This window comes from Ctenopharyngodon idella, chromosome 6 (assembly GCF_019924925.1).
Source record: "Ctenopharyngodon idella isolate HZGC_01 chromosome 6, HZGC01, whole genome shotgun sequence".
Lineage (NCBI taxonomy): Eukaryota > Metazoa > Chordata > Actinopteri > Cypriniformes > Xenocyprididae > Ctenopharyngodon > Ctenopharyngodon idella.
Window position 1 is genome coordinate 12,355,973 of NC_067225.1, and position 20,456 is coordinate 12,376,428.

Below are 20,456 nucleotides of genomic sequence, written 5' to 3' on the forward strand. Positions count from 1 at the left end.
AGTCTGATTTGATCAGTATTAAAGGGTTAGTTCACCCAAAAATTAAAATAACGTCATTTATTACTCACCCTCATGTCGTTCCACACCCGTAAGACCTTCATTCATCTTCAGAACACAAATTAAGATATTTTTATCTCAGTGAGGCCTGCATTCAAAGCAACGACATTTCCTCTCTCAAGATCCATAAAGGTACAAAAACATATTTAAAACAGTTCATGCGAGTTCAGTTGTTCTACCTTAATATTATAAAGCGACGAGAATACTTTTTGTGCACCAAAAAAAACAAAATAACGACTTTTCAACAATATAGTGATGGGCCGATTTCAAAACACTGCTTCGGAAGTCACGTGACAAAAGTCATGTTATTTCAGCAGTTTAGCCGTTTGATAGGAGATCCGAGACACTGATTCGATTCGTAAAGCTCCGAAGCAGTGTTTTGAAATCGGCCCATCACTATATTGTTGAAAAGTCGTTATTTTGTTTTTTTTGGTGCACAAAAAGTATTCTCGTCGCTTTATAATATTAAGGTAGAACAACTGAACTCGCATGAACTGTTTTAAATATGTTTTTGTACCTTTATGGATCTTGAGAGAGGAAATGTCATTGCTTTGAATGCAGGCCTCACTGAGATAAAAATATCTTAATTTGTGTTCTGAAGATGAATGAAGGTCTTACGGGTGTGGAACGACATGAGAGTGAGTAACAAATGACATTATTTTCATTTTTGGGTGAACTAACCCTTTAAAAACCCTACATTGTTCCTGTGAGATCAGTCCAGGAAGCCTGTTCCATAAATGTTCATATTTAAATGTGGAGGCTTAGTTTAAACTACAGCTATTTTACTCACATTATCCATTTAGAAAATGTCTTTATGGCTGTAAAACTTGATTAGATACATTTTTATATCAGTTCTTGTGTTTTTTCTATCTCTCTCTCTCTCTCTATATATATATATATATATGTATATACACATACAGGGCTGGGTAGGTTACTTTTAAAATGTATTTCACTAGATTACAAAATGCATGCTTTAAAAAGTAATTTGTAACGTATTTTGTTAGATTACCCAAGTTTTACAACTTAATTTAAATACTTTAGAATACTTAATAATAATTTATTTGTCAGAATTGCATGACAAAGTTGCAATTGAGAGTTATAAAGTCAGAATTGTGAGGTATAAACTTGCAAGTTTTTATCAGGCAATTCTGACTTTATAACTTGAAATTGTGACTTTGTATCTCGCAATTCTGAGAACTGCAAGTCAGAATTGCGAGATAAAAAGTTGCAATTACCTTTTTTTTTACTACAAGGGACTATCGCAAAACATGAAAACAGTCGTGGATCATCCAGTAATGACAGGACAGTTAAGATTCAAGAGTATGAACATTTTTGAATGGGGAAATTTGTATAAATTCAGTCATTTTGTTTTGTTTTGCTTAGTATATGTAAACATCTGTTATGTGAAATAGCTTATTCAGGACAGTACTAAATAAAAATAACATGCAATTTTTATGATCCTTATTTTGTTAAAATTATTAAAATGTTGCATATTCTGCAAGGGGTATGAAACTTATGAGCAGAATCACCAATTGCTGTTTACGATAATGTGTAAATGACATTAAAATTCAAAGTAATCACTTTGGTAATATATACAGTGTATATATAGTAGCCAGCATTTGAAGTCGATCAAAACCTTCTTCTTAGGACAACTTTGATGAACTTTTTTGATCCACTTCAAATGTATTATATATATATACAGGTGCTGGTCATATAATTAGAATATCATCAAAAAGTTAATTTTTTTATTATAAATTATTTTTAAAAATGATACTTTCATATATTCTAGATTCCCTACATGTAAAGTAAAACATTTCAAAAGTTTTTTTTAAAATTTTGATGATTAGAGCGTACAGCTCATGAAAGTCCAAAATCCAGTATTTCAAAATATTAGAATATTTCCTAAGATCAATCAAAAAATGGATTTGCAAAACAGAAAAGTTAAAGTTCTTTAAAGTATGTTCTTTTGTGCACTCAATACTTGATCGGCAGGACATATTACAGCAAATGACTTGCTCCTAGCACAAATTACAGCATCAGTGAAGTGTGGCATGGAAGTGATCAGCCTGTGGCACTGCTGAGGCACTATTGAGCCTTCAGATCATCTGTATATTGTTGGATCGACTGTTTCTCATCTTTCTCTTGAAAATATCCCATAGATTCAGGTCAGGCATATTGGCTGGCCAATAAAGCACAGTAATATCATGGTCAGCAAACCACTTGGAAGTGGTTTTTGCACTGTGGGCAGATGCTAAAGTCCTGCTGGAAAAGGAAATCAGCATCTCCATAAAGCTTGTCAGCAGATAGAAGCATAAAGTGCTCCAAAATCTCCTGGAAGATGGCTGCATTGACTTTGCACTTGATAAAACACAATGGACCAACACCAGCAGACGTCACGCCCCCCCCAAATCATTATTGACTTCAGAAACTTCACACTAGACTTCAAGCAGCTTGGATTCTGTGCCTCTCCAGTCTTCCTTCAGACTCTGGGACCATGATTTCAACATGAAATGCAAAATTTACTTTTATCTGAAAAGAGGACTTTCGACCACTGTTCACTGTCCAGTTCTTTTTCTCCTTAGCCCAGGTAAGATGCTTCTGACGTTGTCTCTGGTTCAGAAGTGGCTTGGTAGTCCTTTTCCTGAAGATGTCTGAGTGTGGTGACTCTTGATGCGCTGACTCCGGCTTCATTCTACTCAATGTGAAGCTCTCCCAAGTGTTTGAATCGGCTTTACTTGACAGTATTCTCAAGCTTGCAGTCATCCCTGTTGCTTGTGCACCTTTGCCTACCCAATTTCTTCCTTCCAGTCAACTTTGCATTTAATATGCTTTGATACATCACTCTGTAAACAGCCACCCCATTCAGTAATGACCTTCTGTGACTTACTCTCTTTGTGGAGGGTGTCAATGATTGTCTCCTGGACCATTGCCAAGTCAGCAGTCTTCCCCATTAGTGTGGTTTCAAAGAACAAAAGATACCCGGAATTTATACTGTAGGGATTGTCATTTAATGAAACTCAAATGTAAATATTCTAATATTTTGAGATACTGGATTTTGGACTTTCATTAGCTGTACGCTCTAATCAACAAATTAAAAAAAAAAAAAACTTTTGAAATGTTTTACTTTACATGTAGGGAATCTAGAATATATGAAAGTTTCATTTTTTAAAATAATAACTTTTTCACGATATTCTAATTATATGACCAGCACCTGTATATATATATATATATATATATATACACACACACATGTGTACAACAGATTTTGGGATTACTTAGGTAATCAGACTACTTGTTGATTACTCATACATTATACTTGCATAGCATAACAGACTTGCATAGCATAACCTTGTACTATAGTGATATAAAAATACAAAACTGTGTTGAAAATGTATCATGCACAAAATGAAGAGAATTTAACATTACAAACTGGGGTTTGTGAAGGTACTGCAGGGAGTTTGCAAGTTGATGAAAAGGTATTAAAATATAAAAATGTATTTTAAATGACTAAGACAAAATGAAAATGAATCATTTGTGCAATTTTGTAAATATTATGCAGTCACGTAATTAATAAAGTAACTAATCCGATGAGAATTTTAAAATATAATCTAATTACAATATAATTTTTGGAATCTGATTACATAATCCAGATTACATATAATCCAGCACTGTATGCACACATCTGACGTACCGTAACCGATCTAAGTTATACATTTAATTGACCCTGTCAAGATGTTTGAGGTAAAATCTCAGTAAGTGTTGCGTTACAAAAATCTTACAAATGTGATCATCTTAATATAAACACTCAAAAAACAGTCGACAGAAGAGTTGAGTTTGATGGCGTCTTTAATAGAAAACTGCAAAGAGATTTTACAAGCCAACACACTACACCATGACATTTTTAGCATGTTTAGCTTTAAATAGCACGTGAAGCCTATTTACAAGCACTACAGCAACAGATTCAGTGTAACAACTCAAAACGACGAGGCCCCTTACTGGACGATAAACAATTCGAGTGGAAACGGGAGGATGAATCAGTGAAAGAGTTTAGTGCAGACGATCTCCAGTGTTCGTGACACACCGGATCATGAACATCAGGGGAAACGTGACGGTGAAGCATCTGAGCCTAACTAGAGCCGACGGCATCCTGGACTTTTGCTTTGCTCCTGCGGTTTTTGGCAGATCGAACTTCCTCCATGAGATCCTTCAGATACTTGATCTCCCGGCTGAGGGAATCGGCTTTCTCCGCCAACTCGCGGTTTCTCTTCTCCAGGTCGGCACATTCGGAGTTCAGCGTATCCTGCTCGGCCCGTTTCTTCTGCCGGTACCGCGTCGCTGCTGTTTTGTTCTGCTCCATCTTCTTCAGCTTCTTCTCCACCACTTTCGGAGCGCCGGGGCCGGCCTTCACTCGGCCTGTAACGACTGCCGCGGCGTCCAGGTCAGGTTTGGAGTAGGGTTTGGTTCTGGAGGAGCCTGCTGGCTTAGGTGAGGGTGCCGTATCTGGTTGGTGAGTCGGGGATCCGGAGACTGAGATCCCACTGTCGCTGTCGGAGGAATCATCGGTGCTGCTTGCCTCATCTTTCGGGGTCAGAACCACCACGATGTGGGATGGAGTCAGCATGATTCCAGGAGCCTGAAGCACAGACACCTCACTGCCCAGGTCTAAGGTGTTGGCCGAATCAGGAGACTGCGCTGGAGAAGGAGGCTCGGACTTGATCTCGACAGGCTCCAGCGACTGTTCTGGGAGGGGAAGTTCGAGGGGCAACGGAGGCAGCGTCAGACCCAGTTCGGATGAGCTGAACGGGAGGGAATCGAGGTCCAGATCCATGTCAGTATCCAGGCAGGCCAGCAGCTCTTCTGGAGAACTGGGAGGCTCGTCTGAATCATATGAACCGATGAGAGAATCCAGGTCGAAGTCATTCAGGTCTAATTTTTCCGACATCCAATCCATGCCAGAAAACGCATCACCTGTTGGATTATAGAGATAATTTTATTGAGATTGATGATCGCTCATTTATGTATCCAGAAGGTCAATGTTTATGATAAATTTTTTTTACGTTTATGATTTACTTATCAGTTTTATCTTTAAATTCATGTATCCATGTATTCCTATTTCATATATTAACCTTCATCATATATTCAAGTATTTACTCATTATAGTTACTATTTATGATGATCTATTTTATTTTATTCAGGTAGAGTATGTCTGTTGAATTCAAATGTTCCTATATGCAAAGAGATATTTTGGTTCTCGATTTTTCTTTGATATTGGAAGCTTTCCAAGTACTGCCTGAGCGATAACGTTTCTCAGAATTAGTAATTCTCTGTACCTTTACCTTTCCTGAAACAATGTTTTGCACGATGTAAGATATGTTTGAAAAGTGCTAGCTTTGCTGTCTTCGTTCCAAAGATGTCAAAAACAACCGTTTATCTATTTTTGTCTCTTACAACGGGTCATGACAAACCGCTATGACCCTCTAGCAGTAAATATCACTGTGACACAGTGGATCATTCTGTTTGACTTTTTCTTATCAGACCAAAACACACTTCAGGGTGGGATTTAAGTTTACACTTACATACACACAAATTTTGTTTTTGTTTTTTTTGTTGTTTTTTTTTTTTTACAAATAACAAAAATGGCTTATGGTTTTATTTAAATACTAAAAATACAATAACCACAAATTCAAATGAGGTGCTTTTTTGCATATTAATGTGATGCATTTTGAAGTTTCCCAGACAAACTTGAAATTGCTCAGTGTGTGTGTGTGTGGTGAAATCATCCAGTTTGTGTGTATGTACAGTGAAGTCTTTCAGTGGATGTGTGTGCAGTGAAGTCGTTCAGTTTGTGTGTGCAGTCAAGTCAGTGTGTGTGTGTGTTGTGCAGTGAAGTCGTTCAAAGTGTAAGTGCATGAAGTCGTCACCTTTACTCTGCTCTGGCTCCGTTTGGGCACCGAGCAGCTCAGACGCAGGAAGCCAGGAGAGCAACAGCAGCTCTGACTTACACCCTACAGAAGCGGGAGGAGAGGGAGAGAGGAGCGAGAGAGAGGAGGAAGATTCAGCGTAGGAAGAGGAGAGGGGTGACGACGACCCCTCTGATAGAGCGCTCTCCTCATCTTCGTCCAGAAGGGGCCCAAAGGGGTCAGCCATCAGAGATGAGGGCCCCAGGAGCAGGGCCCCCACGTCCTCCAAACTCATCTGAGACACCACGGACATGGCAGACGGTCAGAGGGGAAGTGTAATGGTAAAGGGGTTCTGGTGAGCGGGTGAACGGTGCGGTTATGCTGTCTATAGCAGCAGAGCTGTGGGTGGTTGCCACAAGGGACCTGAAAGACAAGAAACCAGATATGGCGACGTTAGGGAGACTGAACGTATTCGGAGCACTTGTGGAAATGAGACATTTGATTTGAGTGTGAGTGCCTGTTGTCAAATGAATAGTAAAATTTCGAAAAACAAAATGGCAAGAGTTTACCAAATCTGTGAGGTGAGCATCGACACTTAAAAGTTCATGACTTTTCATATTTTATTATAGTACTATGAGCACAGTGGATGAATGCAGGTGTTACTCAAAGGTTAACACACCCAAACACCATGAAAAGTGTTTTATTTTAAAGCAGAACTGGTTCTCAATTCCCAAATCCCAACCCTTGCTTGAGGGAAGTTAACTAAACATAAACTGGCCCTTTATTTCAGAGAGAAAATAAAACTTCCCTAAACTTAACCACTTTACCGGCATTATAAACCAGTTTATCCAGTCTCTAAACTGCCTTAAGGCATTCCAGATTAGTCAAGTAAAAACACCCTATCAAATTAGAGGAACTCAAACTTCTCACACAACTTTACTTCTCTAATATTTACCCTAAACTCCTCCTACTAATAACTATATTTAACCCATCTAGTAATTCCTGTCTAGGCAGGATCTTCCCCGCCCATCCCGACAACATTTCCTAATTTGGTCATAATAACGGTAAGCCCCGCCCCCTGGTTCCTGCGTGAGATGAAGGTGTCCCTGACGACCTCGCGCCATTTCCAGCGCTCAGCATGCGGTCGCGGTCACGCGGAAGAAGCGCGCGCGCCATTTTGTGGTGCCACGTTGCCGCTTCTCGATCGAAGAAGTTCGATTGTTTATATTATAGATTAGCGCGTGTCCGTCTGTCAAAACACAACGGACGAACCAAAACAAACGGAGATCGCTCGAAAACATACTATACTTAGCGACACCGTAATATTGTTCAACATAAATCTGGGTTAGTATTAACAAATACAACAGCTTTTCAAAAGTTGGATGAGTTTATGACATACGTATTATTATACCACTAAATCAAGCGTCAGGTGGTGAAATATACTTACGCCATTTTGCCAAATAGAGCCAGTGCACTTGACCGCTGCACTGCCGGAGTTGCCGCTGCTAATGTTGCCGCTGCAGGCCGCTACACTGCCATGATTGCCGCGGGAGATTTACGTGCGGAGAGACCGGAGAGCATGAGAGAGAAAACGTAGAAACGGCAGTGCTTCCGCTTATAAACTCACACATCACACCCACACAATGTCCTTCCGCCGCACCTAATCTGCTCGTATCACTCCGCCTGTGTCTGGTTGCTGATTGGTTTCTGAGCCTGTCAATATTTAGCAGACAAATAGTACCTAAATATTTACGTTCTGTAGGTCATGTGCGATGAGCTCAGAAAGGAAACAGAAAACAACGGAGATTAAATTAGATAGATAATACAAATAAATTACTGATTTATAAAATTATTGAATTTAATAAATGTTTATTATTATTAATTAAACTTATTAATAAATGTTCATTTATTAAACATATTAAGTCAATTTCCAACCTATTTTGGGTTCATTTTAAGCAAGCAATACAGTCATTTTTAAACAATAGTTGAGTTAAATAAAACTAACCATTAGGTTGGGCAAACATTTAACCCAACCACTGGGTTTGTCCATTTTCAACCCAACTTGGGTTGTTTTTAACCCAGCATTTTTTAGAGTGTAGTTAATATATTAGCCTAACTAACACAAACTAACAATGAACAATACATTTGTTACCGTATTTATTAATCTTTGTTAATAAATGTTAATGTTGTTAATAAAAAATACAGTTGTTCATTGTTTGTTCATGTTAGTTCACAGTGCGTTAATTAATGTAAACAAATACAACTTTTGATTTTAATAATGTATTAGTAAATGCTGAGATTAACATTAAGTAATGTTCATTCTTAGTTCATGTTAACTAAAGCTTATTGTAAAGTGTTACCAATTATTAATTATGGAATGGAGAAATAATGGCATTAGAAATACACATGAAATGATATTAATTCAAACAGCAATTCAATTTCAGGAAAAAAAAAGTTTATTACTATTTGACACTTTTGTAAAGAAGTATACATGGCTACACAAGAGTATGCAAAGTTATTATAAGAAACTGCACGAGGCCGCCCTCTAGCGACCATTAATGAAGCAACAAGTCGTTCACTATTACACAGTGTTTTAACCCCACACCGTCCTGTCACACCTCATATCCCTTCTAAGAGCAGTTTATTTCTCATGTCCAACAGCTCTGTTAGACCAGCCTGAATCTGATCTGCCACCTCACGGATCTGCTCGGCAAATCTGGTCTTTGACTCTTTCTTGAGTTTTTGGGAATCTTTTTCATTGAAGAAAAAGTCCATGCCGAGGGCAAAGCCCTGGATCACACCTGAGGATCTGTTCATCACGCTGAGGGCACCTGATGTCCCGCTTGCTATCTCGACTAGCCTCACTGTCTTTGCAGATTTCACGTTCACACCTTTGAGTTTCTCCATCTCTGTGTTGATATCATTTAAGTGACCCTCAATGTCGTTCATTTCCTTTTGGTACTCTTTCAAGATTGATTCCACCTTTTTCCTGACTTGATTTGTTTTTACTTTCTTGGTAATGGCAGCCGAGGCCCCTGTGACCCCGCCAGCGGCTGTGACCCCGACACCCACCGCAGCGACCGCTAGAGACGCGCCCATAGTCGCGGGGGCCAGGAGGATGCCGCCCACGACTGCCGCTGCGCCCAGGGCTCCAGTGGTGCCTCCTGTGATCTTAGCGATTCTCGTCCCTTTGTGTGTCTTGTCCAGACTATCAGCCACTTCATGTAGCTCAGAGATTTGTCTTTGCATAGAGCTTGCACAAAATGGCAGATGACAAACATAGCGTTTAAGAGTTTTTTCAAAACTTTCACCTGCCCTGCAAAGACAAAATTGAGTTGCACCATAAATTAAGCAGGCTCTCGTTCTGCTGTTGTAATATATATATATAGAGAGAGAGAGAGAGAGAGAGAGAGGACAGAATTAACAATCTAAGGATTTACTTTACCTGGAATCTGAAAACCCTGACTGATCTGTAGATCCTTCTGAAATAAACAAACATAAATTTTCTGTCTCAGTGACAAAGTGTGGAAATTTGAAAAAAAAAGTCCACTTTTACCATTACAGGACAAAAAGACAAAATAATTCACCCAAAAATTAAAATTATCCCATGATTTACTCACCCTCAAGCCATCCTGTATATGACTCTCTTCTTTCAGATGAACACAATCAGAGATACATTATAAAATATTCTGGCTCTTCCAAGCTTTATAATGGTAGTGAATGGGGGGTGAGATTTTAAAGCCCAAAAAAGTGCATCCATCCATCATAAAAGTAATCCATACGGCTCCAGTGGGTTAATAAAAGCCTTCTGAAGCGAAGCGATGGGTTTTTGTAAGAACAATATCCATATGTGAAACTTTATAAACTATAATGACTAGCTTCCGGCAGACAGCCGTACGCATTGATTTACGCCAAAAGAGTAACCCCTGAAGCACTGGGTATACTTTTTTTACACGTACGCTAGTGTACACGCACAGTCGAACGCACAGCCTTGGAAAGTATACTTCATTTGACTCGTACGCATACACAGGCGTTCGACACATGCACAGTTTTGAGCAGTCTCTTACTACGAGTTACAACTCATGTAAATATCTTTGTATTCTTTCATGCTTAAATGAGGGTACTTTCTAACCTCTTCACACAATCTGTCGTCTTTGTAGGCCTCCACTGTCGCTGTAGCTCGCATGCGTTCTGGTCTATTCTGTTTATGCGGTTTTTCTTTGACTACCTTGTGAATCGACGCCCCCAGGGCACAGTTGCCACCTTGTGGATAAACTAATTACTGCAAAAAATTTAAATGCGCAGTATGCGTGTACTTTTCTGATGATGAAATGCACGTCACGCGCACTGTACGCTGACCCTCGCGTATGCGTACAAAGTGAACTATACTTTGGGCGTGGCGCGACGTATGACGTATGACGTAGGATGTAGCGAAAGTTTAGACGCCTCTTGCGGTTCAAACAAATAAAACTCAAACAAGCTTGTCTTCTCTTATATCGAAATCCTCCGACATTTCTTTTTAAAAATTCTCATTTTAGACTTTTAATTTGTGACTGGTGTTCGTCATTACGTCATGTGTCGAGGCAGGGGTTACGTTTTCACTGCTTATAGTTTATAAAGTTTTATAGTTTATAGTATTTTTCTTAAAAAAAGGTCTTTATTAACCCCCTGGGGCCGTATGGATTATATTTATGATGGATTGATGCACTTTTTTGGGGCTTCAAAATCTCGCCCCCCATTCACTCCCATTATAAAGCTTGGAGGTTAAAGATCAAGTTCATTTTATTTATATAGCACATTTACAACAGCCACTAGGGCTGACCAAAGTGCTTTACAGAAGAACAAGATTAGAAGAAAATATAACATACATAGAAAAGAAATCAAACAGAAAATAAGAGGAACATAGTTATAAGAGTTACCATAAAACAGGAGGACCAAAAACAGAAATCAAAACTCAAATATAAATTAATAAACCAACCGAAAAAATAATCAATAGAGAAAACAGGTAGGTTTTTAAAAAAGGTATAAAAGCAGACAGAGCTTGGAAGAGCCAGGAAATTTTTTAAAATGACTTCAATTGAAGGATGGCTTGAGGGTGTGTAAATCATGGGATAATTTTCATTTTTGGGTGAACTATTTCTTTAACATTTATTATTCCAGTGTCTGCTGGATAATTAAGTTGGTTTTAGAAGGCTAAAAGTTATCAAAAAGGCAAATTTCTTATCATAAAGCTCCTACTCAAACAATAGACAAATACATTAATATAATTTCAATAAAGGCATTAAATGTTGCATGAAGCGTTGTGTGTAATTTGTCTCTTACTCAAATTGTTCCCCTTGCATGCGCTTTTCTTGTCCTGATGGAAAGAGAGCAAAGCTTCAGTCTTCAGGCTTTCTTTGCTTCAGTCACACTTATAAATATCAAATCAAGTGTGGTTTATTATAAAACAGATGCACAAACCCACTTTACAGGTTTGAGATGCTAAGAGATGTATGCTTGTGGTTATTAGTGGATGATTTTTATAGTTAATCGAGGTGAACTTCAGACAACTATAAAATCAACAAAACACCAGCTGATTCAAACACATCAGACATGAGAAGTGACACTTGATCTGATGAATGATGATCAGACGTGACTGATTTTAACACTTTATAATGTATTTTTTATGTATTTTTAAGATGAAGATTAGAATCACTAGAAAATGTTTCAGGAAAGTAAATGAGTTTATACCTGTGAGCCACAGTCCTGATGCTCCGGTGGAGCTGTCATGACAGAGATATTCGTCTGTATTTTGAGCTGGAAACACACAATGCTGTCATGTTTTAACGCTTCAAAACATCAGTACTTATTTATGAGTAAGTATTATAGGTCATGTGCTATATAGTGTGTTTAATCTGCTCCCTTCATTAATAATGCAGTCAACTATTTTCTAGCTATTTATTCCATTAACTTGAAGTTTTCTTTCAATTTTCTACAGAGTTTAGTAACTGTCTGGCATTACCTCAGTCACTGGGTCTGCGCTGTAGCAGTTCTGATAGTTGCTGGGTGGCCCAGCAGCCAGTGGGTGGCGCACTTCGCCCTGAGGAGACTCATTCATCCCCACCAACTGCAATGAGAATGATGAACCTTTTTATAATGAACTTCAGCAGAGGTGTCAAACTCAGTTCCTGAGGGCCACCCTGGTTCGCATGACCATAAACGACAAAATAATGCTGCGTTAATGCAATGTCGTAATTACCATAATTTCGTGATGACAACATGACGTTCTACTCGAACCTGTTCACATCCTCGGACTAGGAATTATGCGTTTCTGTGGCAACATTATCAACTCCTAAATTAATCTGCAGCAGTCTGAATGTTCAGAATGTCAGAACGTTCAAGAAGCTGTAATTACGAGTTCTACGAGGATGTGAATGCTTTTTACAAGTTGAAATCTCATAATTGTAGTAATACATATTATAGTAATGGCATGAATGCCCCTTTACTTCCTCGAAGTGATCATGTCATGTATCCTTCGCTAACAGACTTGTGGAAGGGACCTTTGTGTTCAGTTGTTCGCTCTCATTTGGAACGCCCCTACAAATGAAGTCCCCTTCACTAGGTGCCCTTTAAGGGCGCAAAAACCTTAATTAAATGCACCTGATCCAGCTCTGCATCCAGTCCGTAAGGCTAATTTGAAAACTACAGGGATGTGTGTTGGAGCAGGGTGGATCTGAACTCTGTAGGACTGAGTTTGACACCCCTATTCTAGAATCAACTAGTCTGACTGGTTGCACTGCTCATTCAACTGATCACTCATCAGTCTGTCACAGCAGAAAGTCTTTCACTTTCAATAGGCTATAATCTACACAATCAAAAGCTTGAACGTTCTTAAATATCCTGATAATCAATACAGATTAATGATGTTCTCACCTTCCTGGACCCTGGAATGCAGTGGACCTTTCGCATTGCTGGGATAGGACGAGCAGAAGGCTGTGGAACAGATTGGAAATAATTCAAAACCGCAGGAAGAACCTGAACTTCAGGGTCTCGGCACTTTGAGCCCAAAGAACTTCTTCTCTTTTCGTTTTTTAAAATAAGTATTTCAGTGAAAATGTGATGCATATCAATGGCATTTGTAGAGTTACCATATTGGTACTCATGCATGATAGTATTATAATATTATACTATTAAAATGATAATATATACAAATGTAAATGGTGTATTAAACATATAAAGTATGACATTCAAATATTATCACTCTTGGAAGAAAAGGTTCTATATAGAAGCTTAAAAGGTTCTGTTCGGTGCTTCATAGGGGGTCAATCAATTTTAAGGATTTTGTTTTAATAATATATATTTTTTTATTATTAAATTTTATGAATTAAACAGCTCATAAACATACTTTATCACTTGAAAAAAAAAACTGAAACATATATCAAAGTATTATGCAGTCATTTAAGACATTTCTCCTTAAACCTTTTTTGGCATAAAGCGTGCTTTAAAATTGAGTCAAGAACCCTTGATTTCCACATAGAACCCACTGAACCTTTTCATGGCCAGTCAGCACACAAACATTAATGCCAGTGGAAACGTGTGTACAGCAAAATTAAATTGTATGAAATACAGTTAGTTTAGAATATTAGTTAAATCACTTACGTTTGCCATCTTCTGCAGATGTTTATTGCTCGAGGTCTTGTTTCTGTCTGTCTGCGGTGTGCGCAGCACAAGCTTTTCTAAAAAATGTCAGTCATGAAGAATTTGTGGATTCTCAGTTCAAAACACTTACGTCAGAAACAAACATTTACCAGCATTGTCTTCCAAATGTTTTGACTCTACAGTTTAAACTCTTCATATATAAAGAAATTTCTTGAAGAACTAGTGAGGACTAAAGTTGTTTAATGGCATGAGAATGAAACATTTTATTGGATTTGTTTGATGGCATACTGCTACAAGATGGGGAAAAAATTAATTGAAATTAACATGAATTAACATTTAGAGTCTTTCTCTTCCAAGAAAACAGACATTGAACACAGACATTAAACAGAACTGAATCAACACTGAACTGACTTCAGCTGAACATTGACACTATTTTCTTTTTAGAGCTGCTTTACAGCAGAATTGAATTCTGTTTGCATCATTGAAACATTGTTTTCCAGTTTATCTCTGTAAAGCTGCTTTGAAACAATCTGTACTGTATAAAGTGCTATTGAAATAAAGGTGACTTGCAGTGTCTTGTTTGAGGGACATATGCAAAATGTGTCTGACAGGGTGAGAATGTCTCATTTTCATGTGCCACCATAAACCCTTGAATTCAGAGCTGTGGACTTTCTGTTTCAGTTGGAAACACGTCAACAATGTCATGTAATTTGATACGCTCTTTAACCCTTTAAGACCTGAAGGCTTTTTTAGAGTTTTTTTTTTTTTTTCTGAGCGACATACACAAAAGTATTTTTTTTATTTGACATGGAATAACTCAGGAAGGCAATAAGTAAAATAAATTCTTTTTTGGTGATGCTCTCCTATATGTGAGCTGCATCTGGTTCAAATTTTGTGGTGATAGCATATAGTTGAATAAAGCGTTATTCATTTTTTCGCAGCCAGATGGCGCCCACGGGCGGTAAACTCTGGTTTAGAGGCACTTCTCAGCACTCTTTAGGAGTTTTTCAAAATGATTAGATGCATTAAAAAGCTGAGTTTCTAAGCTTTAAAATTATATTTATTTTGTGTTATTCCACGTTGGAAAACGAACATGGATGGTTCAGGGAACATTGGATACACACTGCATACCGGAAAGATGAGAGACATGTTTTTAGCCAAGTATGTTACATCATTCCGTGAGTAATATCTTGTGATCAATGCAGTATATTATGTTCATTTTAATCATGAGAATCTGCTTTAAATAATGATGTGCCATTTTCTGTGATCTGTGCGCATGTGGGAGGCTTCATCTGAACGAGTAAAGTCTCTGGTTTTGTATGCAAAAAGATTTTTTGTGCTACCTATATGGGTTCAGTTTTTATTGGCTCTTAAAGAGAGACACGCAAATGGGAGCGCGGGCGCTCCATCCGGTCTTAAAGGGTTAACACAAACTCTCTTCTAAAGATGATCAGCAAAACATGTTTTTAATGCGTATGAGCTGGTCAATGTTCTCTTTGAGTTTCAGAGCCACCTCGCGAACCTTAGCGGCGAACAGGCTCTCGGAGTCTTTCTTCAGCCTCTGTGTGTCCTCTTTAGTGAAGTATGAATCCAGATCTGAAGCGAAAGCCTGTACAGCATGAGTGTTTTCACTTAGAGCATCAATGACGTCACAGTTTCCGAACTGCTCTGCCAGCCTCACGACGTCTACTGCGTCATTGCTGACCGCAAGCCCTGAGAGCTCAAATCTTCTCAGGTGCTTCATCCCAGTGATGATGAACTTCAGACACTTCTCCATGTCTTCCATCTGGGACTGATAGTTTCTCAGGATTTCCTCCACCTTCTTCCTGTCCTGAGTCTTTTTGACTTTCTTGTGGATGCCGGCCGACGCTCCAGTGACTCCTCCAGCTGCGGCCACACCGACGCCGATCACTGACACTGCCAGCGACGCTCCGAAGGTCACGGGCACCAGAGCGATGCCTGCGACTATGGCCGCTGCTCCGACGGCCCCTGTGGCGCCGCCCGTGATGCCTGCGATGCGTGTGTTCTTCACCGTCTTGTCTAGTTTGTCTGCGATGCAGTTCAGTTGAGTGATGTAGTTCATCATGCTGGTGCCGCGTTGAAACAGAACATGCTGGTAGAGCTTTATTCCCGATCTGATCCGGTGAACTGTCTGAGCAAACAGTCTAGGAGAGAAAGCAGACGGACACTGAAACAGGTTGCGTTTGACCAGTGTTGGGGGTAACGCATTACAAGTAATGAAATCAGATTATTTTTTTCAAGTAACGAGTTAAGTAACGCGAAATATCTGAGTTACTTTCTCAAAGTAGTTGTGGAGGGGCGGCTGCCATCCGTGAGGGAAAGGAGGAGTCGCCGTCGTTTGCCGAGGCCGGAGCCTGGTGCCGTCCGCCATAATGGGGAGGAGCAGGGAACAGGGGACTCCTACTGACTGCCTGAACCTGGAGGAGCCGTCGCCGTCCACCAGGCAGTGGAGGAGTGTCGAGGCGTCCACCAAGGGCTAGCCAGCACTGCCACCAGGCATCGCGGACTAGTTCACCCAGCTGGTGGAGGACCGGATGGCAGTGTATTTTGGGAACCGGACCAAGATTTTTTTCCTCTCCCCCCTCTCTTATCCCTGTCATCGGCCTGCGAGGGGCGATGGGGGTATGTGGCAAGCAGGTCGAGGCTGAGGGCCATGAGAATGGTGTGAGGCCGGTGGCATGATTTCTAATGAGGGCCACCTGTGCACTGCACCGGTCTCGTATCTCACGGAGGAGCATCGGAAGCATAAAGGAAGCATAAAGGGGAGCCTTTATGCTTAAGCCCGAGAGGAAGGAGGAATGTCATAGAGCCCTCGCCACTGTGGGAAATCCGCAGTGCCATCGAGCATGGCTGTGCAGAGTCTGGACGCCTGGCTGGAGTGAGTTGCCGGGGGGACAGACGAACTTGCTGCCGGCCGCCTGGGTTGTGGAGGAGTGGCTGTCATCCATGAGGGAGCAGAGGAGTCGCTGCCGTTCGCCATGGGCCGGAGCCTGCTGCCATCTGCCATAATGGGGAGGAGCAGGGAACAGGGGACTCCTGCTGACTGTCCGAACCTAGAGGAACCGTCGCTGTCCACCTGCGAGGGGCGATGGGGGTATGTGGCAAGCAGGACGAGGCTGAGGGCCGTGAGAAAGGCTGCCGTTTTTACTTTCACGGTGCAAGTGCACTTAGGGCATGTCCGAATCCACTTTTGCTAGTTTAACGACGGGAAAAATGGTCGCCGTGCCCCGCACATGGTCTAAAAGGGTTGTCCCTATTCTCTTAATGAGTCATGGGTGTGTTTTGGGCGCAACGAGCAATAAACCAATCAGAGTCTGATCTCCCATTCCCATTAAAAGCCAGTTGCGCTCACGCCATGGCGGATTCGCTATTTACATGGCGGAATTTGCAGGGGGAAAAACTGAACGCTTCCCTAGTGAGGAAACGGATCTGCTCCATCTACGGGACGAGCCTGTCTATTTCAGTTGCCTCAAAATAGCAACACGCCAACAGTGCGCCTGAACACACTTCGTTTTCAGACCAGCATGTCCATGGGTGAACAGATGGCCGCAAGTGCATTTGCTATTTAAACAATGTGGCACAGGACTTGAAAATGATAACTGCGTCGGGCTGAAACTAGCAAAAAACACTTGCGTCGCACCTGGTGCCGCATTGCGCTGGGTGTATGATAGGGGCCTAAAGTCTGCAAGTTACCTGGACTGATTTTCCTGCTTCTTATGGTCGAAGTCAAACAGATTATCCCAACCTACAGGAGTGAAGAAGAAATAGGGGTGTAAGAAAATACTGATACACGTGAATATTGCGATATTATGTTTGGCGATACTGTATCGATTCTCAAAAACATTGTATCGATATTTATTTATTTATTTGTTTACATCCAAGATTCGTGACTTTGTGTTTGGTTTAAACCACAGACTGTATAAAACCCAACCGTTAGATGTCAGTGTTATCTCAACACGTAAACTGACTCGGAGAGCATTAGCAAACCCAGCTCACAAGACGATAGAATTATTCCGCTCCCGTATATCTACAGAGCGGAAGTGTGGACTCATTTGGCTTCAACTATAAATAAACCACTAAGGAGATCGACAAGAGTCATGTTGTTTGCAAAATAGGCCATGTTAAAATCCAATACTCAGGAAACGCATTGAACCTGAGAGCTCACTTAACATCCCGACGCCAACCGCACTGCTGAGAGAGGCGTTTCGATAGAACATGTAATATGTAGGCTACTGCACGCTTTCCTCTCAATAACAAAATAAACACACAACAAAAATGACAGTGGTGGCAGCAGCAAGAAACCATCTGATCATAGTGATGTGGATGTTTGCACCAGTTCAGCACTTCAGTGAAAGATGTTTATTTAAACAAAACTTTATACAACAGACTGAGCAGCTTTACAGGATTCTATATATATATATATATATATAGAATATATATACACCTAAACATATACACCTAAATAATCCTGCAGTCACTTTACTTAGATTACACAAAGTATTGATTAGTGATATAAATGCAAATGATACTGTATTGATTAAATTTTAAAAAACAAAGTTTTTTGTAGGGTTTTGTGCATATGGTTTGTGTTCTTTATGACAGTTTTTTCTCAAATTAGATCCTTTTTCTAAAAAAAAAAAAAAAAAAGAAATATCGCAATATATCACCTTTCTTACAGTATCACAATATATTACAATATATTGTATCGTGATGTGTATCGTATTGCCGGATTCTTGGCAATACACAGCCCTAAGAAGAAACACATCCAGCTCTTTCAAAGACCTGAGAGACACTATTAAGCTCATTTATATAAGAAATGTTTCTTGAGCAGCAAATCAGCGTATTATCCAATTACCTGCTTTAGTAAGTTGATATTCTCGTTTGATCAATGATTAAATATGGCACTTACTATGATACAGTTCACACTGGCTGTTAGATGCTATTTAAAAATCAAATCTCTCCTCTTTTTAGACTTTTTATGCATTTGTTGATATGGACAGACCCAAAGGAGAAGTGAAAGCTGTTTGAGATCCTACCTGGCAACAGCCCACTTTTGACTTGAAAATCAGCGTCTGACTCCTGACGAGACAAAATCATTCCACATCAAACCTGATTTCATCATCACTGATGTTGATTTAAGAAAGTGTGGGGATCTTTTACCGTCAAGCTGGAGGATGAGTAACATTTCCCCTTTGCTGCACAAACATCTCCTCCATCCTGAAGATTCAGATATATTAATTATTAATTGTGCAGTGTGAATAGAAATAAAATAAAGCAGCCTCCAATACGTATTTGGACACTTCAGTCACACTTCAAAAAATGTCACTACAGAACAAAACATTTAGTCTGATAAAACAAGATGTACTGCTAAAAATGACCACTGTTTGTGCATTTTTGAGCACCTGATGGCCGTCCAGCAGTTCTGATATTTCTTCATACAGGTGTTGATCCAGAGGCACATCAGAGCTGGAGCAGGAGTCCGACGGGTCGGTTCCGACGGGTTCTGATGAAGCAGGACGAGGGGGAATCACAGGGGACGCCCCCGGCACATGCTGGATCTCTGCGTAATCTTCACATGTTGGAGAAAAGTCACTCGCTGGACTGTTTTTGCCTCTTTGATGAGGTTTTTTTGGGACTGGCGGGGGAGGCCTGACCTAAGACGTTTAAAAGCAATAACGAAAACTGTTAATAACAGCTGCTGTGACTTTCTTGACTCATTATCTGAGTTCAATCATGTTTTACACAAAACTATTCAAAAATGCAAAATAACTTTTGATTTCCCAAAAGATAACTGGATGTCAGAGATAGAGAACTCGAAGAGGTCATGTGACAACAATGTTGCATGACATGTTTATCATCGCATTCATTCCGTATTGTTTATACAAATTTTAAACGGTAGGAAAACTGCCCTCTTAAAAAACAGTTCAATAGGGTTCTATATAGAACTCTAGGGTTCTTGACACAATTTTAAAGAACCGTTCAAGGCCAAAAGCTTCTATATAAGGAAAAATATCTTAAATGACTGCATAATACTTTCACGTTTAATGGAATATTTAATTTATTTCTAGTGATAAAGTATGTTTACGAGCTGCTTAGTTCATAAAATTCAATTAAAAAAAGAAAATTAAAACAAAATTAATTTAAATTAATAAACTATTTCTTCTAAGAGTGTATGTAATATGAAGTACACTGCCATTCAAATGTTTGGGCACAGCAAGTTGTTGTTTTTTTTTGTTTGTTTGTTTGTTTTTAAAAAATTTATATTTTTACTCAGCAAGGATGCATTAAACTGATCAAAAGTGACAGTAAAGACATTTATAATGTTACAAAAGATTCTATTTCACACAAATTCTGTTCTTTTGAACTTTCTGTTCATCAAAGAATCCTGAAGAATAAAATGTATGACAGTTTCCACAGAAATCTGAACTGTTTTCAACATTGATAATAATCATGTTTGTTGAGCAGCAAATCATCATATTAGAATGATTTCTGAAGGATCATGTGACACTGAAGACTGGAGTAATGATGCTGAAAATTCAGCTTTGATAAATTACACTTTACTATATATTCACATAGAAAACAGATATTTTACATTGTAATAATATTTCACTGTATTTTTAATCAAATAAATGCAATTTTGGTGAGCAGCAGAGACTTCTTTCAAAAGCATTAAAAAAGTCTGACGGACCCCAGTCATTTGAACACTGAGTAGTGAGCTAGTATCCTATTGTGAACAGACTCTTACGGAAAAGTAAGACTGATTAACCCTAACTACCTGTTAGTTGGTCATACAAGTTCTTAAAACAGCCTATGGCTATGTTTATGCAACAGACTCCAGAT

At 39.5% G+C, this 20,456-nt stretch overlaps 3 protein-coding genes across 4 annotated transcripts; all 3 read right to left on the minus strand.

The window, feature by feature from the left end:
* Positions 1–3,885: 3,885 nt before the first annotated feature.
* Positions 3,886–7,608, minus strand: atf4a (activating transcription factor 4a). The gene is made up of 3 exons (XM_051895925.1): positions 7,405–7,608; positions 5,979–6,380; positions 3,886–5,025 (listed from the first exon to the last, which is right to left on the minus strand). The coding sequence occupies exons 2-3, from the start codon at positions 6,268–6,270 to the stop codon at positions 4,184–4,186; spliced, it is 1,134 nt and encodes a 377-aa protein (XP_051751885.1). The 5' UTR covers positions 6,271–6,380; positions 7,405–7,608; the 3' UTR covers positions 3,886–4,183.
* A 154-nt stretch (positions 7,609–7,762) lies between these two features.
* Positions 7,763–13,734, minus strand: LOC127513835 (apolipoprotein L6-like). 2 transcript variants are annotated; one of them, XM_051895924.1, is made up of 7 exons: positions 13,596–13,734; positions 12,870–12,929; positions 11,959–12,063; positions 11,688–11,753; positions 11,280–11,313; positions 9,403–9,439; positions 7,763–9,273 (listed from the first exon to the last, which is right to left on the minus strand). In XM_051895924.1, the coding sequence occupies exons 1-7, from the start codon at positions 13,602–13,604 to the stop codon at positions 8,577–8,579; spliced, it is 1,008 nt and encodes a 335-aa protein (XP_051751884.1). In that variant the 5' UTR covers positions 13,605–13,734; the 3' UTR covers positions 7,763–8,576. The 2 variants fall into 2 exon arrangements, with proteins under 2 accessions (XP_051751884.1, XP_051751883.1); XM_051895923.1 differs by lacking the exon at positions 13,596–13,734 and having other exon boundaries at positions 12,870–13,354.
* A 426-nt stretch (positions 13,735–14,160) lies between these two features.
* On the minus strand, positions 14,161–17,351 carry LOC127513849 (apolipoprotein L domain-containing protein 1-like). The gene is made up of 2 exons (XM_051895943.1): positions 17,310–17,351; positions 14,161–15,760 (listed from the first exon to the last, which is right to left on the minus strand). The coding sequence occupies exon 2, from the start codon at positions 15,679–15,681 to the stop codon at positions 15,046–15,048; it is 636 nt and encodes a 211-aa protein (XP_051751903.1). The 5' UTR covers positions 15,682–15,760; positions 17,310–17,351; the 3' UTR covers positions 14,161–15,045.
* Between the last annotated feature and the right edge of the window lie 3,105 nt (positions 17,352–20,456).